The following is a 20,083-nucleotide window of genomic DNA, read 5'->3' on the forward strand; positions in this document are numbered from 1 at the left end:
TGATTTTATTCAGTCTCCGTTCTTGCCTATAACACAGATACCCTGCAACAAGGAGTGCTCTGTTCAGTGTGCTCGGGTTTCATACACTGGCACGTTCTGGAAACAGATGGTGCACACTTTTTGGTCCTTGAGCGAAACAGGGTGACTTTTAGAAGTGTCAAGGCACTTTTATAAGTGACTAGCCAAACTGAAACGTCAGAATTGTTTAAACTATTAAGTGTTCTGTGACACTGGCAGAAACAAACACACAAAAAACCCAGCATACCATTAACCCTTTCTTCCAGCGTCTATTATCAGACTGACAACAATGAGGCGTGTATCTCTACATACATCTTGTTCTCTGTTGTCTCATGTATATTTTATCAACTACCCTGGAAGAGAGTGCTAGCTGCTTCTGTTGGACGGCACATCACACTTTTATTAGCATGTGACTAGAATGTTGTGGGCCTTATTATGCAGTGTGGATAACAGAACAGGAACATTTGGTACACCTGGGTTCTATAGACTCTTAGGTGACATGGAGGCCTGTTTAATCTGCTTTTCTGTATGAGGTAGAGCCACAGGTAGTTGGCATGTTCATTATCATTTGATGTGTCTCATGTAGGAGCACTAAGCAGGAGCTCATGAATCGGTTGCTGAGGTTAACTAAGGATTTTTTTTCTACACATGATGACATGCACCTAAAATCAAGCAGAGGGTGATGGTCAGCTGATCCAGGACAGTCTTGGCTACACAACAATTTTGAGGTTAGCTTGGGTTACATGAGACTTTTTCTCTAATACTAACTGACTAGCTATCCTGTTTTTTAGTGCGTGAAATACTATATCTTGACTAAAATGTTTTGGTTGAGCATACATACCAGTAGAATGTTAATTTTAAGAGGAGGTTGAGAGAAGTAGGGGGAAAAAGTATGAATCCAGTTAATTTAGTTGACTTAGAAAATTTTCTTTCAAAATGTGTTGGTGGCACAAGTTGAAATGTGTGTGTGTGTGTGTGTGTGTGTGTGTGTGTGTGTGTGTGTTCATGTACATATGTGGATATGTTCATTTATGTGTGCATACATGGGGGTCAAATGTCAGTGTTGAGTATATTCTTCTATTGCTCTCTGCCCTATTTTTGAGACATGGTCCCTCACTAAGCCTGGTGCTCACTAAATTGTCTAGGACGGTTGTCTAGTGAGCTGTGGGATCTGTCTGTCTCCAAGTCTTCCCTGCTCCCTGCCAAGTTGGGCCAATTGTTAATAATAGATGCATTTACTGAAGCATTGGATTATTCATGGCTTGGATCAGACAACCATATTTTCCAAGGGCATGTCTGGTGGTTCTGAGAAAATCATACCATTACTTGTCTCAGCTTCTGTTAATGGGTAGGTGTGGGAAATTAGGAGCTAATAGGTGTAAGAGAGATTATAGAGCAGAATACCAACATAGCGGCTTGTCAGCTCTCACCACAGAGAAAATGTAGATTTGTATGGTTTTGTATTTATGTACCTCCAGCTTCTCTCCATTACAGATCAAAGTTAACATCCTTTTATACTAGATTTTACCTGGTCCACACCTGTTAGTGTCACAGATAACACCCATCACTGCATGAACTTCAGAATAACAATACCTGAGTCCTAATCTTGGCCTCTTGACTTATTAAATGTGTGATGCTGGGAAAGTGATGAAAATCACTTAAGGTTCAACATTCTCACTATAAGATGGGCATCATAATAGAGAGGATTGTTACAGCTAAATAAAAAAAAACAATGTATGTAAATGGGCTCATAAAGGATTCTGATTTTAAAAAGCTATGGCTGAACAAATTGTTTTTGCCATTCTTGCTCAGCTATGGGTGGCTTCTGGAGATCAAGGACTAGGTCAGCATTGGCCAGCACATTAGCCTCCTCAAATCACTCTGTGGTGTATTGGACTCACTCCGGGACTCGAGAGAAGTTTGTTGGATTACTGCCTGATAAGTAGGTCATTTTTCTCTTGTTTTGCATGGTTTCTACTAGAGTTGCTCACAAGTAGGACAAGATCACAGCACATGCGTTAATCAGAAGTGGGTGTGTCAGCTTAGAGACGCTTCTTAGCCTTCCCTGCCACATCCTCACACATGACCCGGGAGTGATGGGAGTTGCAATCATTTACTCTACACACCCTGATGGATCACCTGATGGATTAGCTGATGTAATCCATCACTCTGCACCTGTCTTGAACATTTGACTGGAGTCTATAAATCTCTTTCTTTAAAGAAAAAAAAAAGCCTCAATCAGTGATCTCTGACTGGTTTCACTTTCAAGTTAGTGAGGTTGGCACTCTGTGTGTGGTATGCACTTGCTATGAGGCTTGGTGCTGTGCGAAAACACTATCTCTCCCTCCTAAGTCAAATGCTTTAAAAAAAAAACTAAATTACGAAGTCACATTGCACCTGACTTCACTGAGTGTTACATGTCACATAAAGAGAAACAAAGAAGAGATTGAAGGAAAGGGACAGGGCTGCATTTTAAACAAGAACATGAAGAGTGAACCAGGCAAGTTGGTGGCCCGCCCCCTTATTGATGAAGTCAATCTTGAAATCACAATCAGCAGGATCTCAGGAAGAGCATCCTTCCCCGGGTGTAAATTCATGTATGTGTCAGTCAGACATGTCCCACATTGATGAAGATCCTGCCACTAGTAATGCAGTCCCTCAGAGTGGCTATGGACTTTTCTTTTTCTTTTTCTTCTCAAGACAATTGTCTGAGAGAAACCTGTGAGGAGCCTCTTAGGCTTTCATGGTCATTTTCTTCATACTGTTATCTTAGAGAAAAATATTAAGAAAATCAGTTGAGCGTCTGACTTGGGAAATGAGTTTGATTGTAATAATCATTCATTGCATATATTCATATATGTCATATATAATATCACATTCAAATTATATATATACATATCACTTTAAATATGTATTTTAGAATATGCTGCTCATATTTCAATATGGTTGTATAAATGTTTGGGATAAAAACAGTAAGCCTTAAAGTGATTTTCTTCTTAAACCAGCCGCATCCTAAGTGCTTTGGCGAAATATGAAAAGGATGAAAGATAGAGCTGCACACAGTTGGGCTGAGACACCACTAAGACAACTGAGCATATGTCCTCTCATTCCTCTTAGTTTGCATTTGTACACGCTGTTAATTTAGCAAAGTACCCTCACATCTCAGCGCAAATTACATGTTTGCAAAACATTTGGCATCAATAATTGCTATCTCTATGCACAGACTCTCTTCAGAGCTCTGGCGCCACTGGGGTGGTATCCTCACAAGGCTCCTCTGGAGTTTATCTCTCGTTCTCTCACACTTCTTCCCCTAGCTGTTTACTTTCTGAAACGGACTGAGCTATAAAAACACATCCCTGGTCATTTGGTTTCTGTGTGGGCTGGCAGGTTGAATCTGAGTACTGCAGGGGAGGTTATGAAGTGTTAGATTCACTGGGCAGGTGAGCGGGACCAGAATCCATGTGAGCGTTTTTATTGCTTAAGGCATCTTTATTAAGTCATTAATGCCCCCAATGGATGCAGCTGTGATGGGCATGGGCTAAATGAGGAAATAAAAATAAACAATTTGTGCTTTGATTGAGCTTGCCTTTGGATGCTATCTTTTTCATTTTAATACCATCCTATTAAAAAATAACTAGAAAGAGTCTCCAGAGAAGAGGCTTGAGGGTATTACTAACTGGAGTATCATGCTGCCTTAATTGTATCTTCTCTGGACAGACACAGGCACTGAGCTACTGGCAGAGAAGAAAAGGAGACCAGGTCATCTTCTTGTATATCTGTGAATGCTGTTGGAAGGTCTCTCCCCTATAGCCTGCCTTACCAAGAAAGAGAGAAGTGTGCTGATATAGAAATATTCAAAAGCTAGAGATGTCTCAGCTGTTGATTAGAAAATGGAAGATGACTGTACTTTTTGGCAAGCCAAAAACACCTTGAGTGGTATCTGCCAAGTCTCACCACTTAAAGTTTCAGCTGTTTAGTGTAAGAAGTCAGGAAGGAGTCACTGGAACAAGCTTGTGTTGGAAAATGAAATGGCAAAGAAGGCAGAAGATCTCAGAGGCGGAAGGTGTGGTGAGGGAAATAGTGCTTCCCCAAGGAAGAGACTGAATGACTGGCAACTTGGTCACCCAGAGCGTGATAGTCCACAGTAGGGCTCTTACCTCCACCCTTCCCCTATGTTTCCCTTGCAATGCTTCCCAGCCAAGGACTTCCCACCCTGGCCCCAGGGATGAAGTATTAAGTGCCCGAGGTGTGGAAAGGTGCAACGAGAGAAAGTTGGGATGCTCGGAACTCTGTTTTCTCTTTCAGATTCACTCATTCCCTTGGCAATATGTAGAAGAAAATAAAAGCAAAGCAAACTGCAGAAACTCCAGGATATGAATATAAAGCTAATAAATTATTACTTTCCTGAACTTGGCAATTTTTAGATACTGTAGGGCTAATTTTAAGGATCCTCTTAGAAACAGTTGAAAACAAGGAGACTTATGGGAAACTCTAAACCACAAGAACAGGAAAGGTGGCAAGAAGAGAGCTTCTGTGTTCTTGGTTGAAACAATAAATACAACGAAAATAGTTATTCTCAGGACATTTACACAGAAGAGAAATGACATAAGGACTCATTTTCTGCACACTAACTCATCTTGACCTGACTCAATAATGACAACTTAATGGATCCAACTCTTATTTTTCCCAACTGTTAAGTTCATTTGCAATTTACAGGGCAACTCTCACTTTGCAAATTCTCCGCCTAAGTTACTCTCAGGGGAGTTTCACCTGGAAGTGAGTTGGCGCATAGAGCTTTAGAGCAGAGTGAGTGGGAAGCACACCAAGAAGAGAATTCCTTTGCTGGAGCCAGCTGGGTAGAAAATCCCTTGGGGCTTGGTTTCTGAGTCCAGATGTGCATGGGCAACGATGTTCTCCACTAGTTAGCTGCACATGACACCAAAAGAAAGCTCAGCAGCCGTGATTCTCCCTGAGGTCTCTTCCTTTATGGAATAACTCTGTAACATGATGGTTGTAGTGCTGGTGAAATGACTCAGTGAGAAAATGTACCTGCCACCAATCCAGACATCCTGAGTGAGTTCAAGCCACTGGACCAACTTTGTGGAAGGACAGAGCCAACTCCCCTGACACCACATGTGCATGTGGCTTGGGTGTACCTACAGGAACACACATACATAAGAAGCAAATGTAGTAAAAAAGTTAAGATAGTATTTGCCAATACAATGTTCTTCTTTACAATTATTGTATGGCTAGAAGTATTCTAGAGGTATCTCAGCATCATTAAGGAAGTATCATATGGGTAACTTCTTGTCTTTGTCATAGAAAGTGGAATCACAAGTGCTTCCCAATACTCAGATATGTGGATTATTTTCTAAGTTCCATGGGGAGTTGGGGAGGAGGTTAAGATGTAACTTTCATCCTAGCCACACTGGACCACTTTTCCTATCTCTAGTCTGTGCAATCCACACTGGCCTCCCATTTTTTCAGGACACTTATGGACTTGTCGGTCTCTCTTGCTGATTTCAGCATGAGGGATCTGAAGCTCTTCTTCATTAATTGTAGGAAGAATAAAGGGCAGGGGTGGAATAAAGAGGCCTCTAGCACAGAAGTGTCAGGAAGGCAAAATGATGGAGCTCTCTTGTCATCACTCTTGAAGTTTCCTGATCGGCTTCCTTTCTATTTATCAGTCTCTAGTGAGCCCTGAGGACTGAGAACTGGGGCAAGCCTCAGCTTTCCTTAGTGTGCTTGCAACAGTGTTAACTCTGAAGTCCCTTTGTTAAATCAACTTTTCTTTCCCCCATGATCTGGAGGCAGAGGCTGCAGTGGCAGGCCAGTGTTCTTGTTTTTTATATGCAAATAAATCACTTGATTATATTTTTTGTCCTTATGTTATCATGAATATTTCAAATGAATTTTATATGGCTCATATTTATGGTTTGGGAGTTATTTTACTTTTTGGCTCACTGCCGTCTCATCTGCATATACCATATCTCAGCTGATGTTGATTGGTCTCATTTACATATTCATCATGCTTCTATTTTCAAAGATATTTTGTTATAAACTGACTTTTCTTCCCCCTCTAGTGTTATAATAGCACGTAGATGTGTTTTTAAATTGTACTCATTTCCATACATAATTTTCCTGCTTACCATAAATCACCACATTGTCACCTACTCCCCCCCACTCTATTCAGCATAATCTTCACACTTTATACCAAGCTGACATATGGCTCCAGAGTAATTAAAGACAATGTAAACAGTTTACAGTGCACTTTGCAAAGCCACTTCACATTGCAGAGAGTCTAATGATTTCCGTTGTCTCCCACCAGGTCCCAAAGCAATGAAGAGTTGGGAAGCTTGAGATAAGGATGCTGATGAAAGCTGGAGTGTGAACAGTAGCTCTGTTATCTTCAACTGAGAAGCTTCTACCTTACCCACAACATTCTCCTGCTAACTGCTTATAAAAATAGAGCTGTGTTAAGGGACCAGGAAGATGCTTCTGCAAGGCTTAGGAAGTATACCAATTTCCCCTTCTCTTCCTATGGAAAAAGGTACAGACCTCTTGTAATTTTAACAGGAGGAAGAGATGAAGATCCAAACCCACCAATGTTCCAGATACAGGGAGGGGATGTTTAAGATGGTTGACAACATTATGAACGAGGAGCTATCAGTACCACTTCTATAGCTGATAGATACTTAGATGCTCATTATCACATGGGGCAGATATGAGAGGTGAAGCAAATAAAGACATGTTATCTCTGAACCCTCCCAGTCTAGTTAAGTCCACAAGCACACAGCTCATTCTGCTTGGGAGTGTCCTTTACTGGCTTTTATTCATGGGGTTATCTTGGGCAGGAAATTGGGACTCTGTAGACCTGTTTCCTGAACACTAGCACTGAGGTGAGACGTACTGCCTGTGTGGCACAGAAGGAGGGTGAAGAACCACGGCGCTTAATTTAATGACGTTGACCCCCACACTGCTCCTGTCCACTAGCAAACTTTCTGTCACTCACCATATCAGAGCAGCCAGAGCAAGGGTTCCTGAATTAATATCTGATTGTGTCACCTCTTATTCTTACAGACACACACCAGCATTCCTGAATTAATATCTGACTGTGTCATATCTTATACTTGCCTTTACACACACACACACACACACACACACACACACACACACACACAGACAGACACAGACACACACATATATGCACACCTCATTCCTGAATTAATTTCTGATTGTGTAATCTCTTACACTTGCCTTTACACATACACATGCACACAAACACACACGTACACACCCACACCTCTGTTCCTGAATTAATTTCTGATTGTGTCACTTCTTACACTTGTCCTTACACACACACACACACACACACACACACACACACACACACACACATCACAGACAGACAGACAGACAGGCACATATACACACACCTCCATTACTGAATTAATATCTGATTGTGTCATATCTTACACTTGCCTTTATATACACACACATATACACACACACAAAACTCTATTCCTGAATTAATATCTGATTGTGCCATATCTTACACTTCCTTTTACACAGACACACACATACACACACACACAGACAAACAGAAAGACACACACACCTCTATTCCTGAATTAATTTTTTATTAATTTCTTATACTAGACCTTATACAAACACACACACACATATCTGCTCCTGAATTAATTTCTGATTGTGTCACCTCTTACACACACACACACACACACACACACACACACACACACACACACACATCCTTTAACCAACCATGGTTTTGCTTTACCACCCTTTTTTATATAGCAAGGTGGCCCATAACACAGGAGACAACCTGCTTTGAAGAGGTAAGCATTTTGCATGCTCTCCTTGGCTCTGCCAGCCTTTGTTCAGTCCATGCATCATAGAGGTCACTGTGAGACATTGGTACATATTATAACTTCTGGCTAGAATATCCATTCTAGTCTGTCACTTTCATTTAGGTGGACACTTCTTCTCCTTCAGATTTCCACACAAATGTCATTTCCCCAGAGCTTTCCCCCCAAAAGGCTCTCTTTAACGTTCCCAGCAGAGCAAAACCTCTACCATAAACAGCCTCACCTAAATCACTCTTAACTCACTACACTATTGTGCCTACCATCAGGCAAATTTACATTTTCTTATAGAACATGTATTTTCTTTTAAAATTTTAAAAAATAGTTTATTTAATTTTATTTTTATGAACATTGGTGAGAAGTTATCGGGGCCCCTGGAACAGGAGTTACAGACAGTTGTGCGCTGCTGTGTGGACACTGGGAATTGAGCCTGTGTCCTCTGGAAGAGCAGCCAGTGCTCCTAACTACTAAGCTGTTGCTCCAGCCTGACATTTAATTTCTAACAATGCGTTTGGAATATAAATTCTACAGGTACAAGGATGTGTTCATCTTGTCTTTATGCAGTATTGGATCCACGGTGCAGAGAGTCAGGTGCATACAACAATAATATAATAAGTTCAGACGTAAGATGAGTAAATAAATATAATCAGTACCAGGTGGTGAGAAGAGACTTCCTAATCTGAACAGAGTATACTAAATACTATAAGTGGCTATAGTCAATAGTGAAGGAGTCCACAGAGAGATGGACATGATAATCTACTGTGACACAAATAATTACATAACCACAATTAAAATACAGTCCCAGATAAAAAGGAATACATAGGTTATGTGCAAAATCAGTGATATGGATATTTGTTAGAGTCTTTTCTGTTCTGAGAGGCAGAAGAAAATAAACTCAAGAGGCTTATGGATAAGAAAAGAATTTATGGTTCACTTAACATGATGGTCAGAGAGGAAGAACGGCTTCAGAAGCAGCTTTATTCAGGTTCTAGTGTCCTTAGGACCTGGTCTCTCTCTGAGTCTTCCCTTCTGTTACATTAGTTTTATCCCCCTCCTCCCCCAAACTGGATAGATGGTGACAACTGTCCTGGCTTCCTTTCTTTGTGGAGTTCTATTCAATGAAGAAAAAGCTGACCTTTGCATTGCTCAATCCCATAAAAGTCTCAAGATTTATGACTTTCCTAGATTGCAGAACCAATCCTCTAGCTGCCATGAAAGTTAAGAGAACACGATATTCAAATGTTCAAATTGCCTGCCACCCCAGTTATGAGCTCATCTTCAGAGCTGGAAGTGCCTCCTGCAACCACATGTACTCCGTGTGAGGGACAGAAGGCCCACAAACAAAACTGCAGTCACCACTTCTGTGCTTCCGGGTGGGTAGGGTCGCAGGCAGTCATCGCTTTTGATGGTTAGGTAAACAGTGTCTGCAAAGAAAATTAGTCCTGCCACGTGGCCCTCGTGCTTGGGAAAGGTTTCTGGAGGAGAACTGAGACTTGAAGACAGCAGGCGTTGCCCGAGGAGGATTTTCTTATTAGCATCCTCATCCCAATAATTATCACTGCAGTTGACATTTGTTGAGGACGTTAACCGCATGCCTGGCACTTGCTGAAGCCTGCTACAGTGATCATTTCCCTATATGCTCCCCAAAGCCTTTAAGTTGGGCAATTATAGTTGGTGTTTGGGACCTTTGATAGTATAATTATATAGTTTTGAAGAATTTGTAGCCAAATAGCAAGTGGCTGCAGGTGGAGAGGCGACTGAAAGGGAGCGAGGCAGGATGGCACGGGAGGCCGTTCTATCTACGCTGTTCATGATGGAATTGGGGGGGTTTCTCCTTTCAGTAAGGATGGAAGCGAACTTGATCGTATGCAAAACGAGTTAAAGAGACTTGTAGAGAGGGAGATGTGGCAGATGAATCTATTACTTATTAAATTTAAGAAATGGATTAAAAAGTAATGGAAGCACCCAGGGGAAGAGGGTAGATTTAGAAAGATGAGAACTTAATGACAAAAATCAGAATGTGAGAGGATGGAACCAGGGTGAGCCTGGGGAGTAAGGGAAGAAGGTAGTTTCCCAGGACTCCAGCCTATGGGATAAAGGGTGATGCTTGAGGGAGAAAAGAGTGTTAAATATTAAGACTAGCTTCAGTTTATATCCTATTGCCATCAGAGTAGCCAACTGACAAAGACAAGCAGAAGTGGGTAATATATGTCTGGAGATGCTGAACTACTGAGCCTCCTGCCTTTTCACTTGTGTTACTGCTAGGTCAGGGCTCTGTGGCCATATATTTGCCTGTCTGATGCTGAGTGCCCTGTTAGGGACCATTCATATTTGCCTGATTGAATTTTATAAGGTGAATTATTTGTGGTAGCCGTTATTTATGTCTCAGTGCACGTAGAAGGCTTTTTGGAACCCAGGAATACCTAATAGTCATCTAGTATGTGCCACATCACTGTCAGGGCACTTGGAAAATTTATCAAGAAGCTCCAATCTACTTCAGCCAAAATCTCTTAAATTCTAATGGCTTTCATGGTATAGTCCGTTCAGCCTGCCCTGTGTTCAATGTCTTTTCCAGGTTTTAAATTGAGCTCCCATCTAACAAGACAATGCCAGTCTCCCTCAAAACTCCTTTTCTCAAATGCACATGGAGAAGCAAAGGTCTTAAAGGATATTTTGAGATTACGTAGTCAGTTCATATGGAAACTAGCAATCAACCAAGCCCCTGACCACTGTCATGCAAGCAGGGTCCTCCCCCCTGCCCCCTGGAAACAGTGCTTTCCTCTCTGCTTTGTGTTCCTTTTGTTAATAAATTACTTTGTCTCTTCCCCAGATATGAGCCAAAATATTTTTAAAGGGAGATAAAATAACTCAGTGGAAAAAATCCAGCAGCTTCCATGAGAAACGCATGAACTGGAGGGTGGCTCTCACCTTATCACAGTAAAAAAGAGTCCCCTTTCTGTGGACTCAGTGCATCTATGGCTGTACATACCTGCATGTAACTTCTGCAGCCTGGCTGTGCCTCTGTGGAGAACAAGTCTCCCTTCTAAAATCCTGGGAGATGAGGCTAGACCCTTCTAAGATAGGGCATGTTACTGAGATGTGGCAGGATTCACTGTGGGTTTACCGCTGCACCTCACTTTGAGAAAACCCCATTTGGAGCCAACTCTAAACCACATCAATAGAAATTCAGCATTTGTCGTATCAAGGAGGGCTTCTCCATCAGCCCTGCAAGTGCTCTTAATACTTTTAAACATCTGCATATCAGTGATCAGTGCTTGCACGTATGACTTGGGAACCAGAGGTCTAGAGAATGCTGAGAACACACATGCTAGATCTTTCTCCATATTCAAAGCCAACCAGACCTAGCATGTCCTTCCTGTGGAAAAGAGGTGCCAGGACATGTCCCCAGTCACTGAATCAATCGGTGCTAAGGACTTACATTTAGCACTATAGAACTTGTATATAACATGCATAATCTTCCAGTATATTCAGTGTACTGCCAAATAAATAAACTCTACCTTATTTATAATATCTAATTCAATGCAAACCTATATAAACAGTTGTGATACTGTATCAGTTATGGAATAACAACAATGATAATTACACACACACACACACACACACACACACACACACACACACAAATATGTTCAATCCATGCTTTGTTAAATCTGCTGGGAAGAGGCTTTTGGTAAGCATTGATGGACACCTGTGCAAAGTATCATGGTAGACATCATCCAAGGTCACTTTCCATAGTCCACTTGAAGCATTTATACAGTGGCATTAGATACCTACATTTTCTCCAGGTCTCCAAATCCAGAAAAGGATCCTTTCGGGATGACTCGAAGCTTGGTGAGCACAAACCTCCTGAAAAGAGAGTGTGTAGGAAACATTACAGTCTACCAAGTCATAAGCAATTGAGTATTTGATGAGTGACATTAGGGGGTGAACGCCATAAAAGTACATATTGAAATTACTGTCATGTTGTTCCACTTCACAGAACAGTGCTAGAACAGGTTCTATTTGCAGGATGAGGTTAACTTAAGGAGGGTAAGGTTCTTACCATTGTATTTCAAGCAACACTGGGTAGCAGATATGAACAAGTCATAGCCGAGGGCTGCCCCTTATCAGCCATGTGACTCTGTGTAAGACCCATTCAATGTCCCTATATCAGCCACCAACACATTGCCCTGTAAGGTCATATTGAGGTGAAAGTAGAATGAGGAGAAAACATCTTCCTGCTCTCACATGCTCATTGTGGTGACCTAAACTACCTGGCAGTCCTCCTGGCACCACAGGGGAGCTGTCCAGGGCCATGTCCAAGAACAGCCCCTCCCATTCTCAACATATCCCCCTTTCTTTCAATGTATTTCATGCTTCTATTTCACCTCCTCTGCTGATTCTGTCATTGTTAGAAAAACACTTCATCATGTCTCCGCACTTATAGTCTCTCTCAGCCTCAGCTACCTCCAGTTTTTGACATGTTTTTTTTAAATATCTGTCTCACCCTCATTACAAGACAACTCCCATAGCTTCTGCTCCATACCTCATTCAGGGAAAAATCCAAATGTTTACAGTGGCATTCAGAACCCCACTAGAGTTTCCTGCTCTCTGTTCCTAGCCCCTATAATTTCCTCTTAAGCTTGATAATCAACCTAATTAGTAGTAAAAGTTTCCAGTGCATGTTTTAAGTAACATTTTCAGATTCATCACCTCACCACATCTACCCAGATGTCCTCCTGGCTTGTTCCCTCATCTTCCGTTCTCTCAAATTCACTTTCTCAGCTAGTTTTTTTTTTTTTTTACTGATCTCTCTTTGTAAAATGACGATTCCCCCTGACATGTCCCCTGGTCTCCTTTCCTGCTTAAAAATTTCTTCATGATACTTCTGGCATGTTCTACATTCTTCTTGCTTCCCTGCATGTTCTCATAATTGTCACTTCCCCATGAGTAGCATGAGAGTTCTACAAGGGCAGGGGTTTTCTTCTGGGTTGTCACCCAGCCTAGTCCCTGGCACGTTACAGCTCACGCTGAATGGGTGTTAGGAATAATAGTACCAGACAGGAGAGCAAAGAAATTAATTTTTATGGTACTTTCCAAGCCACAGTGTTTGGTTACCATCACTGTTCATAGGCTGCTGCCTTGCATGGCTAGAGCTGGTGTGGGATTTTCAGATGTTCTGTAGCTGCATGAGAGGCACACAGTCCTTTCATCTCCCATTGTTTGAGCTTGGCCATTTTGTGCTCCTGCCCATGAGCCACCATGGGGGAGAAGTATCATGATGATTTGCTCCTTGACTGACCCTTCTGTCCCATAACAACACAGCTTCTGTACTTCTAGTACCAGGCTTGTTTTCTCAAAGTGCAAGGACCAAGCCTGCATCAAGTGGTTCAAAGTTATTAACACAGTTATGTTTTTAAAAATCTATGAACATTATTATAAAAATTGGAAAAACAAACCAAAACCAAACAAATGCATATATCAGACCTGAAGTCTATACACCTCAATGGATTCTATATTGTTGAGTAGTCATTTGGAATAGAAGCTATGAAGATTCACTCTGGATTTTCACTCTCAGTATTGAACATATTTTTATGGACTGCTATATTTTAAAAAAAGTTTTCAAAAGATAAATTTTCATTTTCTCCAGAAATAAATCATAACAAGTATTATTTTAACATGAATGGCTGTGCTTATATAAAAGTGTAAAAAATTCTACAATACCCAAAGAAACTGAATCTCAGATGATTTGCTGAGCAATAGTGAGCACAAACCAGGGTTTAAGATACAGCGGGTGATCAGTGTGATTCCAGGTTTGGTAACAAAGAAATCTGTACATGGATGTCAAACTGGCCCATCAAATAGTAGACGGTAAATGGAAAGGCTCTCTCCTACTTCTGCTCTCCTTCCTTCTCTCTCTTCCTCTTTTCTTCTCTAGCTCATCACCCTTGACTCTTCCTCCCAATTCATCCTTTTCTTTTATTTTATATGCATTCCAGAAGGAATGAACAGAAGATGGAGACCAACCAATTTGCAGTGAAATAACACCCAGGAAAGACCATAATTTGTGAAACCTATAAACCCTCAGATTCAGAAATCTCAAAAGCTGTCCCAAAAAAAGAAACCAAATTTCATTGCTAGAAATCTGAGCATGAAAACTGTGTATATATAAGGTAAAATAGTTTTAAAGCACACAGAAAGAAAAAAGACAAAATATCTTCAAAGAAAAAGTTAGAAAAGTTTGTAAAAATATCTTCAAAACTAATAGAGAAAAGTAATTGCCAATTTAGAATTATATGACTAGAAAATTACCATTCAAATGTAAGGGTAAAATAAAGATACTTACGGGTAAATTTAATTAGACATTAAAACCTTTTAGCAGAGTAATTCCTTTGCAGAAAAGAAAATTTAATTCAGTAGGAAGACAGGTTTACACACACACACACACACACACACACACACACACACACACACACACACACACACCCCTCATGGAGGAACAGAGGACAAAGAAATTAGTACCCATAATTGACTAGGTGGGAATTAATAGTGGCCAGAAAACCTGTCAAATCAATAAGGAATGCTAAAAAATATCAACCCCGAACTAGGTCACAAAGCAAATTAGTATAAAAACAAATAACTTTCTTTGACAAGAATGTAATTACTAAGTCACTTAGAAATCAGTAGTAAGATAATTAACTCCTTCCCTCAATACACATACATCCATAAGGAAAATCAAAACAAAAACAAAACATTAGCACTCCTTTAAATCATACATAGGCCAAAGAAGAAATTACAATTATAAAAAGATTTTGGGTAATATAATAAAATACAAAATAAATAGTTAAGCTCCTACTTATATATAACTTTTAGTTTTACATTATTTAGTAGAAGGGGGGGGGGAACAAAGAGATGGAAAATTAATGAACTGAACTTCCAACATAAGAAACCAGTAGAAGGGAAATTATTGAAACAGAAAAAAACATATGCCAGTGTCTCCTCATTCCATTCCTGGTTAGAATCCAAAGAGAACCTCAAAAGCAATATAATAAGAAGGACCTCTGGACACGCCTGTGAGGGAATCTAGGTTGTGTTCACTGGGGTGAGGAGACTCAACCTAATTTCAGGGGCTGGGGTCCTAGACTCAGTGAAAAGTAGCAAATGAGGTGAGCACTGGAGCTAATTGCTGATTCCTTACTATGGCTGCAATGCAACGCGTTGCCTCATGATCATAACACCTCATGATCCACTAATACTTTGGTGGGTGTCTTAGTCAGTGTACTATTGCTCTGAAGACACATCATGACTATTGTAATTCTTACAAAACAGAACATTTGTTTGCGGCTGGCTTATAGTTTTCAGAGGCTTAGTCCATTTTCATGGCAGGGAGCACAGTGGCATGCCAGCAGACATGTTGCTGGAGAAGTGACTGTGATTTCTGTATCTGGATCCATGGCCAGAACACATATTGAATGGGTCTGTGGATACAGATGCCTGATTATTATGAGTTGTCACTGCTGTTTTGCATGTGAGTATTCAATAAATTTCATTAACATTCATACTTTTGTCATTAAACAGGCTTGGTGTTAAATGAGTTTGTCCAATCACAGGCCAGTGGAAGTGTTCTGGGCATGTTTTGGCAGGTTAGGCTAAGCTGCGATGTTTAGTAAGTTAAGTGTGATAATTAATTTTTTAAATTGAAGATAGATTGTTTTCATACAACATTTCTGATTATTATTTCCCCCTTCCCATCTCTTCCCAGATTCTCCCCACCTCTGAAATGAATTTTCTAATTTTCAACATTGTCCACTTACTAACAAATTTATCCGGATGTGACTCAATAAGCTTTCAACTTAATCTATATAAAGTTTTCATTCTATAGTAGTGAGGTTAAGATGTTTTCTGTTTCCTACTAAAATAACCAAGGATACTTTTTGTGATATTTAGGGTTTATTGTACAAGCTTTAAAATCTCATAATTCTAGGGGCTGGAGAAGTAATTTGGCAGTTAAGGGTTTATCTCCAGCACACATATGCTAGCTCACAACCACCTATAACTCCAGCTCCAGCAGATTTGACACCCTCTTCCGGCCTCTTCAGGAACCATGTACACATGTGGTATACAGAAATGCATGAAGGCCAAACACCAATACATATTAAATTAAAATAAATACACAAACCCCTCATAATTCTAGCATTTATGGCAATTATTAGAGACATTTACATTTGCTTGAATATTTATTGAAGATAACTGACTGCAGTTTTCTCTCCCTCCACCTCCCCTCTCTCCTAGATCCATTCTTCCCCCAGTTCCCTTCAGAAAAAAGCAGGCCTCCAGAAGGAAGATAAGTATTTTTTATCTAATAAAGGCTTAAAAATCTGTGACATGTTCTAGTCTTTACAGAAGATCAGAATGTCCTCTCTCTACCTATAACCAGAAATGCTCTTTTTCTTCTTTTTAATCAGGATGCCTGAGGAGGGGCAGGTGTGATGTTTTCCTTGCTGGTGTTACCATGGCAATGGGAAGCTGGCTTCAGAGCTGAGGGAAGGGCACGTGCTCCACGGATTCCGAGGCTACCCACCTATCACTTTCTCCTTGCTTCCTTAATGAGACTCTTGAGTGTCTTCCCACCATCTATACTATATTTCCCTTCTCTTGGGATTTGGAAGGATAAGGAACCATCTTTTCAGTGATAGTTGTCTTCAGACCTGTTGGCTTCACCACATCTGAATAATAAAACCCACAATTCAAAACCTAGAGAGAGGATGACGTAATTGCTGAAATGAGAACGGCCAGTACCAGAATCAGCACAGTATTTATCTCTGTCACTAGGGGTAAAGCAGTGCTCAGAGTCATCTCTAAAATATACTGCATTTTAACAACGAACCAATCCCCCCCAAAATAAACAAAACAAAACAAAACAAAACAAAAAAGGGTGGCCAAAAGCTAACAGGGGACTGGGCTGAGTGATGATTGATGGATATTTTCTATCATCCTGTATTCCTTATGTTTGAAATATTTCACCATCAGCTTTGGAAGATTAAAATTCTCATTAGGCTGTATCCCAAGCATCTTTTATATTTATTTGTTTGTTTTACGGCAATGTTGTTAGAAGTGTCATCAGCCTGCCTTTTGGGAGATGATACCTTTACCTCACTCTGTTAGCAGCAGAATGCACGAAAGATTTCTACAAGCCTGTACCATTCACCGAGATGCTCTAAGAAAGAAAGTGTTCTTGATTACATTCTGAGTTACTCAGTTCCTTTCTGTGATAAATGCGGCAGGTGGGCTTTGCAGTTCTTTACCCTCATGTTGGGAAGCTCTAGGCTTTTTGACTGTGTCTGGTTACAGTAATTCATATCTTGGGAAGAGCATTCACCCATGGCCAAGTTTAATTTCCCTTTCTGGCTTAAATGAGAATAGTTTAAAAGATTCCATAAAAAGCTTCCTGGCAGCCTGGAAAACAGCCAATATTCTTTTTGAGAAATCTGCCTTTTTATGATGGCCCAAGTGTAAATGATACTAGGCTCAGTGTTCTTTGAATTTCACACAAATTTAAAAATTAAAGTGAGAACAGCTTGCCAAAGGATGAAGAAGGAAGGAATTGATCATCATCCTGACCTTGTAATGCCACGAAGTTTCATGCTTCGCTCTCTTTAGGTCAGGCTCTTACCCTGACTAAATTTCTGAGCATATTTTAGGGACACAACGTAAAGACAAAGATAGAAGTGAGCAAACAAACCAATTAGAAAGAAATATAATTCAACCAACAGAAATTAACTTCTTTCTATGAAGCAGCAGATGACCAGATTGACTTTAAAGAAATTTGGGTGTCTAATTGGTTATAAGACTCATGGTTATAACTTGACTCATGGATGGATAGATGCATGCATGGATAGATGGATGGATGGATGGATGATATATGATGTAGTGTATATGTGTGCACATGTGTGTGTAACTGTAGACATGCATGCTATGTGTTAATTTGAAGGTCAGAGGACAACCTTGGGTGCCAGTTTTCAATTTCCACATCGAGTATATGAGATTTCTTCTTCTTTGTGCTATATACACCAGGCTAGGTGACCTGTGAGCTTCTCATTCTCATTCTCTCATCAAATAGTCTGCTGGGGTTAGGGAAGCACTAAAATGTCCAGATTTATGTGGGTCCTAGGGATCTGAGCTTGGGCCCTCATAATTGTAAAAGCAAGCATGTGTACCCACTTCTCATTCATCACATTAAATATTTTATTTTTAAAAATAAAGATTCATCATATTTTTGTATAAATACTGAGTGCTGAGAGAAATAAGATTGTTGCCAATGTCCCGTTTCTTGGTATGGGATGGCGCCTGCTGTAAAACACGTGGAAATTTGTCTAACCATCATTAGTTCATCAGTCTCCTTCAGGATGTGTAAGAAAATAGAAGTGGTGGATGAAGTCTTCATTATCTCCCAAGGAGTATTCTGTAGAGAAGCATCAGTGTTCTCTGATCCCTCTTCATGGTGTGGAATCTGTTCAAGCCAAGTATAGGCAGTAACAGGAGAACTGTTTAAAGGAGTTAGCATGTGCTTCCTGTTACTTGTGGGGTAGAGGAACTAGAACATGATTCCTCTGTGTCTTGCGAAGTGACTCGGTACTATTTAGGAGAACATTTCTGGTCCACAGACAATTGGGCCAAGCTGAGTTTCCCCACAAGGCAGTCCTGGGCCTGACAGAAAGGAGGTGGGCATCCTGGGAAGAATGACTTTCCTATGTCACTCTTTGATATGGTACTAAAAGTGAGGCTATGAGCAGTGAGTGCTGGAGGAGAGGGGGAGAAGGGTCTTCAGTGTCAGGAGACAGCTGAGCCCACAGAAGCTCCCCGAGAATAATAGACATTGGGATCCATACCACACCCTGAGCGATGAGCATGCGGTTGATGATATACTTGAATTCCTTTTCTTCCAGTCTTTCTCTCTCCACAGCCCAAGTTACTTGAGATAGGAAACTATAGCAACCAGAGGAGGAGGAAATATGGAAGAAGTAACACTGTCTTCCTCACCAGTTGTTGATTTCCAGGCTTGTAGTGGAACCATATGGTAGAAAAAAAAAGGTGCTCAAATTGATTCAGATAGTAGAGCTTTATCATTAATGATGATGCAGTGGCCCTGTGCTGCAGTCTGCATGATCATGGGTGACACCGGCTGAATGACAGCTGACAGTTTACACTGCCGTGAGCTGCTTGGTCAGTTTTTTTTGCTGATACTCTGCTTTGTCATTTAAAAACCTTGAGTTTGGGATTTCTGGTGCCAGGAAGGCTGTATTTTTAATGATGCAGAATCATTCAGAGCCCAGTGATTCTTAATCCTGGTCACATATTATAATCCTCTGATGGAAGTTTTTACATGCTACCTGTGCGTGAGCTTCCACCGTGGAAAGGGCTTGTCTATCAGTCATCCTTAATTTAACAGCTCGCTGGGGGACGTGGATGCGTAGTTAGGTTGAGAACACCTGCTTTAAGTGAAATAGAGTAGGCAGCAAGCTGCCCTGGGCTGGCCGGTTGTTAAGGTGTTGGCAGGAAGTGGGAGCGTGATGGGCTATGTTTCATCAGGCTTCCATTATCTCTGTTCTTTTCTCTTTCAGAATATGGTTTAGGCACAACGTAAACAGCTCTTGACAAGCTGGGAACAGCAAGAACCGTCAGTTAACAGACTACTGTGATTGCCACACAAATAGAAGCATGAATGAATAAAACACACACACACACACACACACACACACACACACACACACACACACACACACACTACTATGGAAACCTTTGATAAACAGAGCTTCATTTATGGGGTCAGGGTCATAGGAAAGAGGACTCTTTTTTTTTTTCCTTTTTAAAATTATTTTATTCTTGTTACATCTCTTAAGTGTACTCTTAAGGACTCACTAGTAGTTGTGGACAGTACAGCAGAGCAGAGAGTGCTTTATGGCAGTAAAGCCAAAAATCCAGAAAAAGTAACAGAAAACTTCTGTTCAAATGTTTTTGCTTTTCTATTCAAATATTAGACCCTGACTTATGTGTTGGTGACAAGGTGGCATAAGAACAGCAATCACCACAACAGAAAAAAAATATATAAATTATATGCCATAATGAGCTTATGTTGTAGGCAGATATAAGAATCATAAGAAAAGTCTAAAATAGCAGGAGTG

General features: G+C 40.6%; 1 protein-coding gene across 2 annotated transcripts in view; it reads right to left on the bottom strand.

The window, feature by feature from the left end:
• FSHR (follicle stimulating hormone receptor) overlaps positions 1-20,083 on the bottom strand; it is a 171,085-nt gene that overhangs the window by 80,499 nt on the left and 70,503 nt on the right. For both annotated transcript variants that reach the window (XM_084793864.1, XM_084793863.1), the window contains exon 2: positions 11,697-11,768. In XM_084793864.1, coding sequence (XP_084649990.1) covers positions 11,697-11,768 — 72 coding nt within the window. The remainder of the gene's footprint in view (positions 1-11,696; positions 11,769-20,083) is intronic.

This window comes from Acomys minous (genome assembly GCF_964271855.1).
Source record: "Acomys minous genome assembly, chromosome: 8".
Taxonomy (NCBI): Eukaryota; Metazoa; Chordata; class Mammalia; order Rodentia; family Muridae; genus Acomys; species Acomys minous.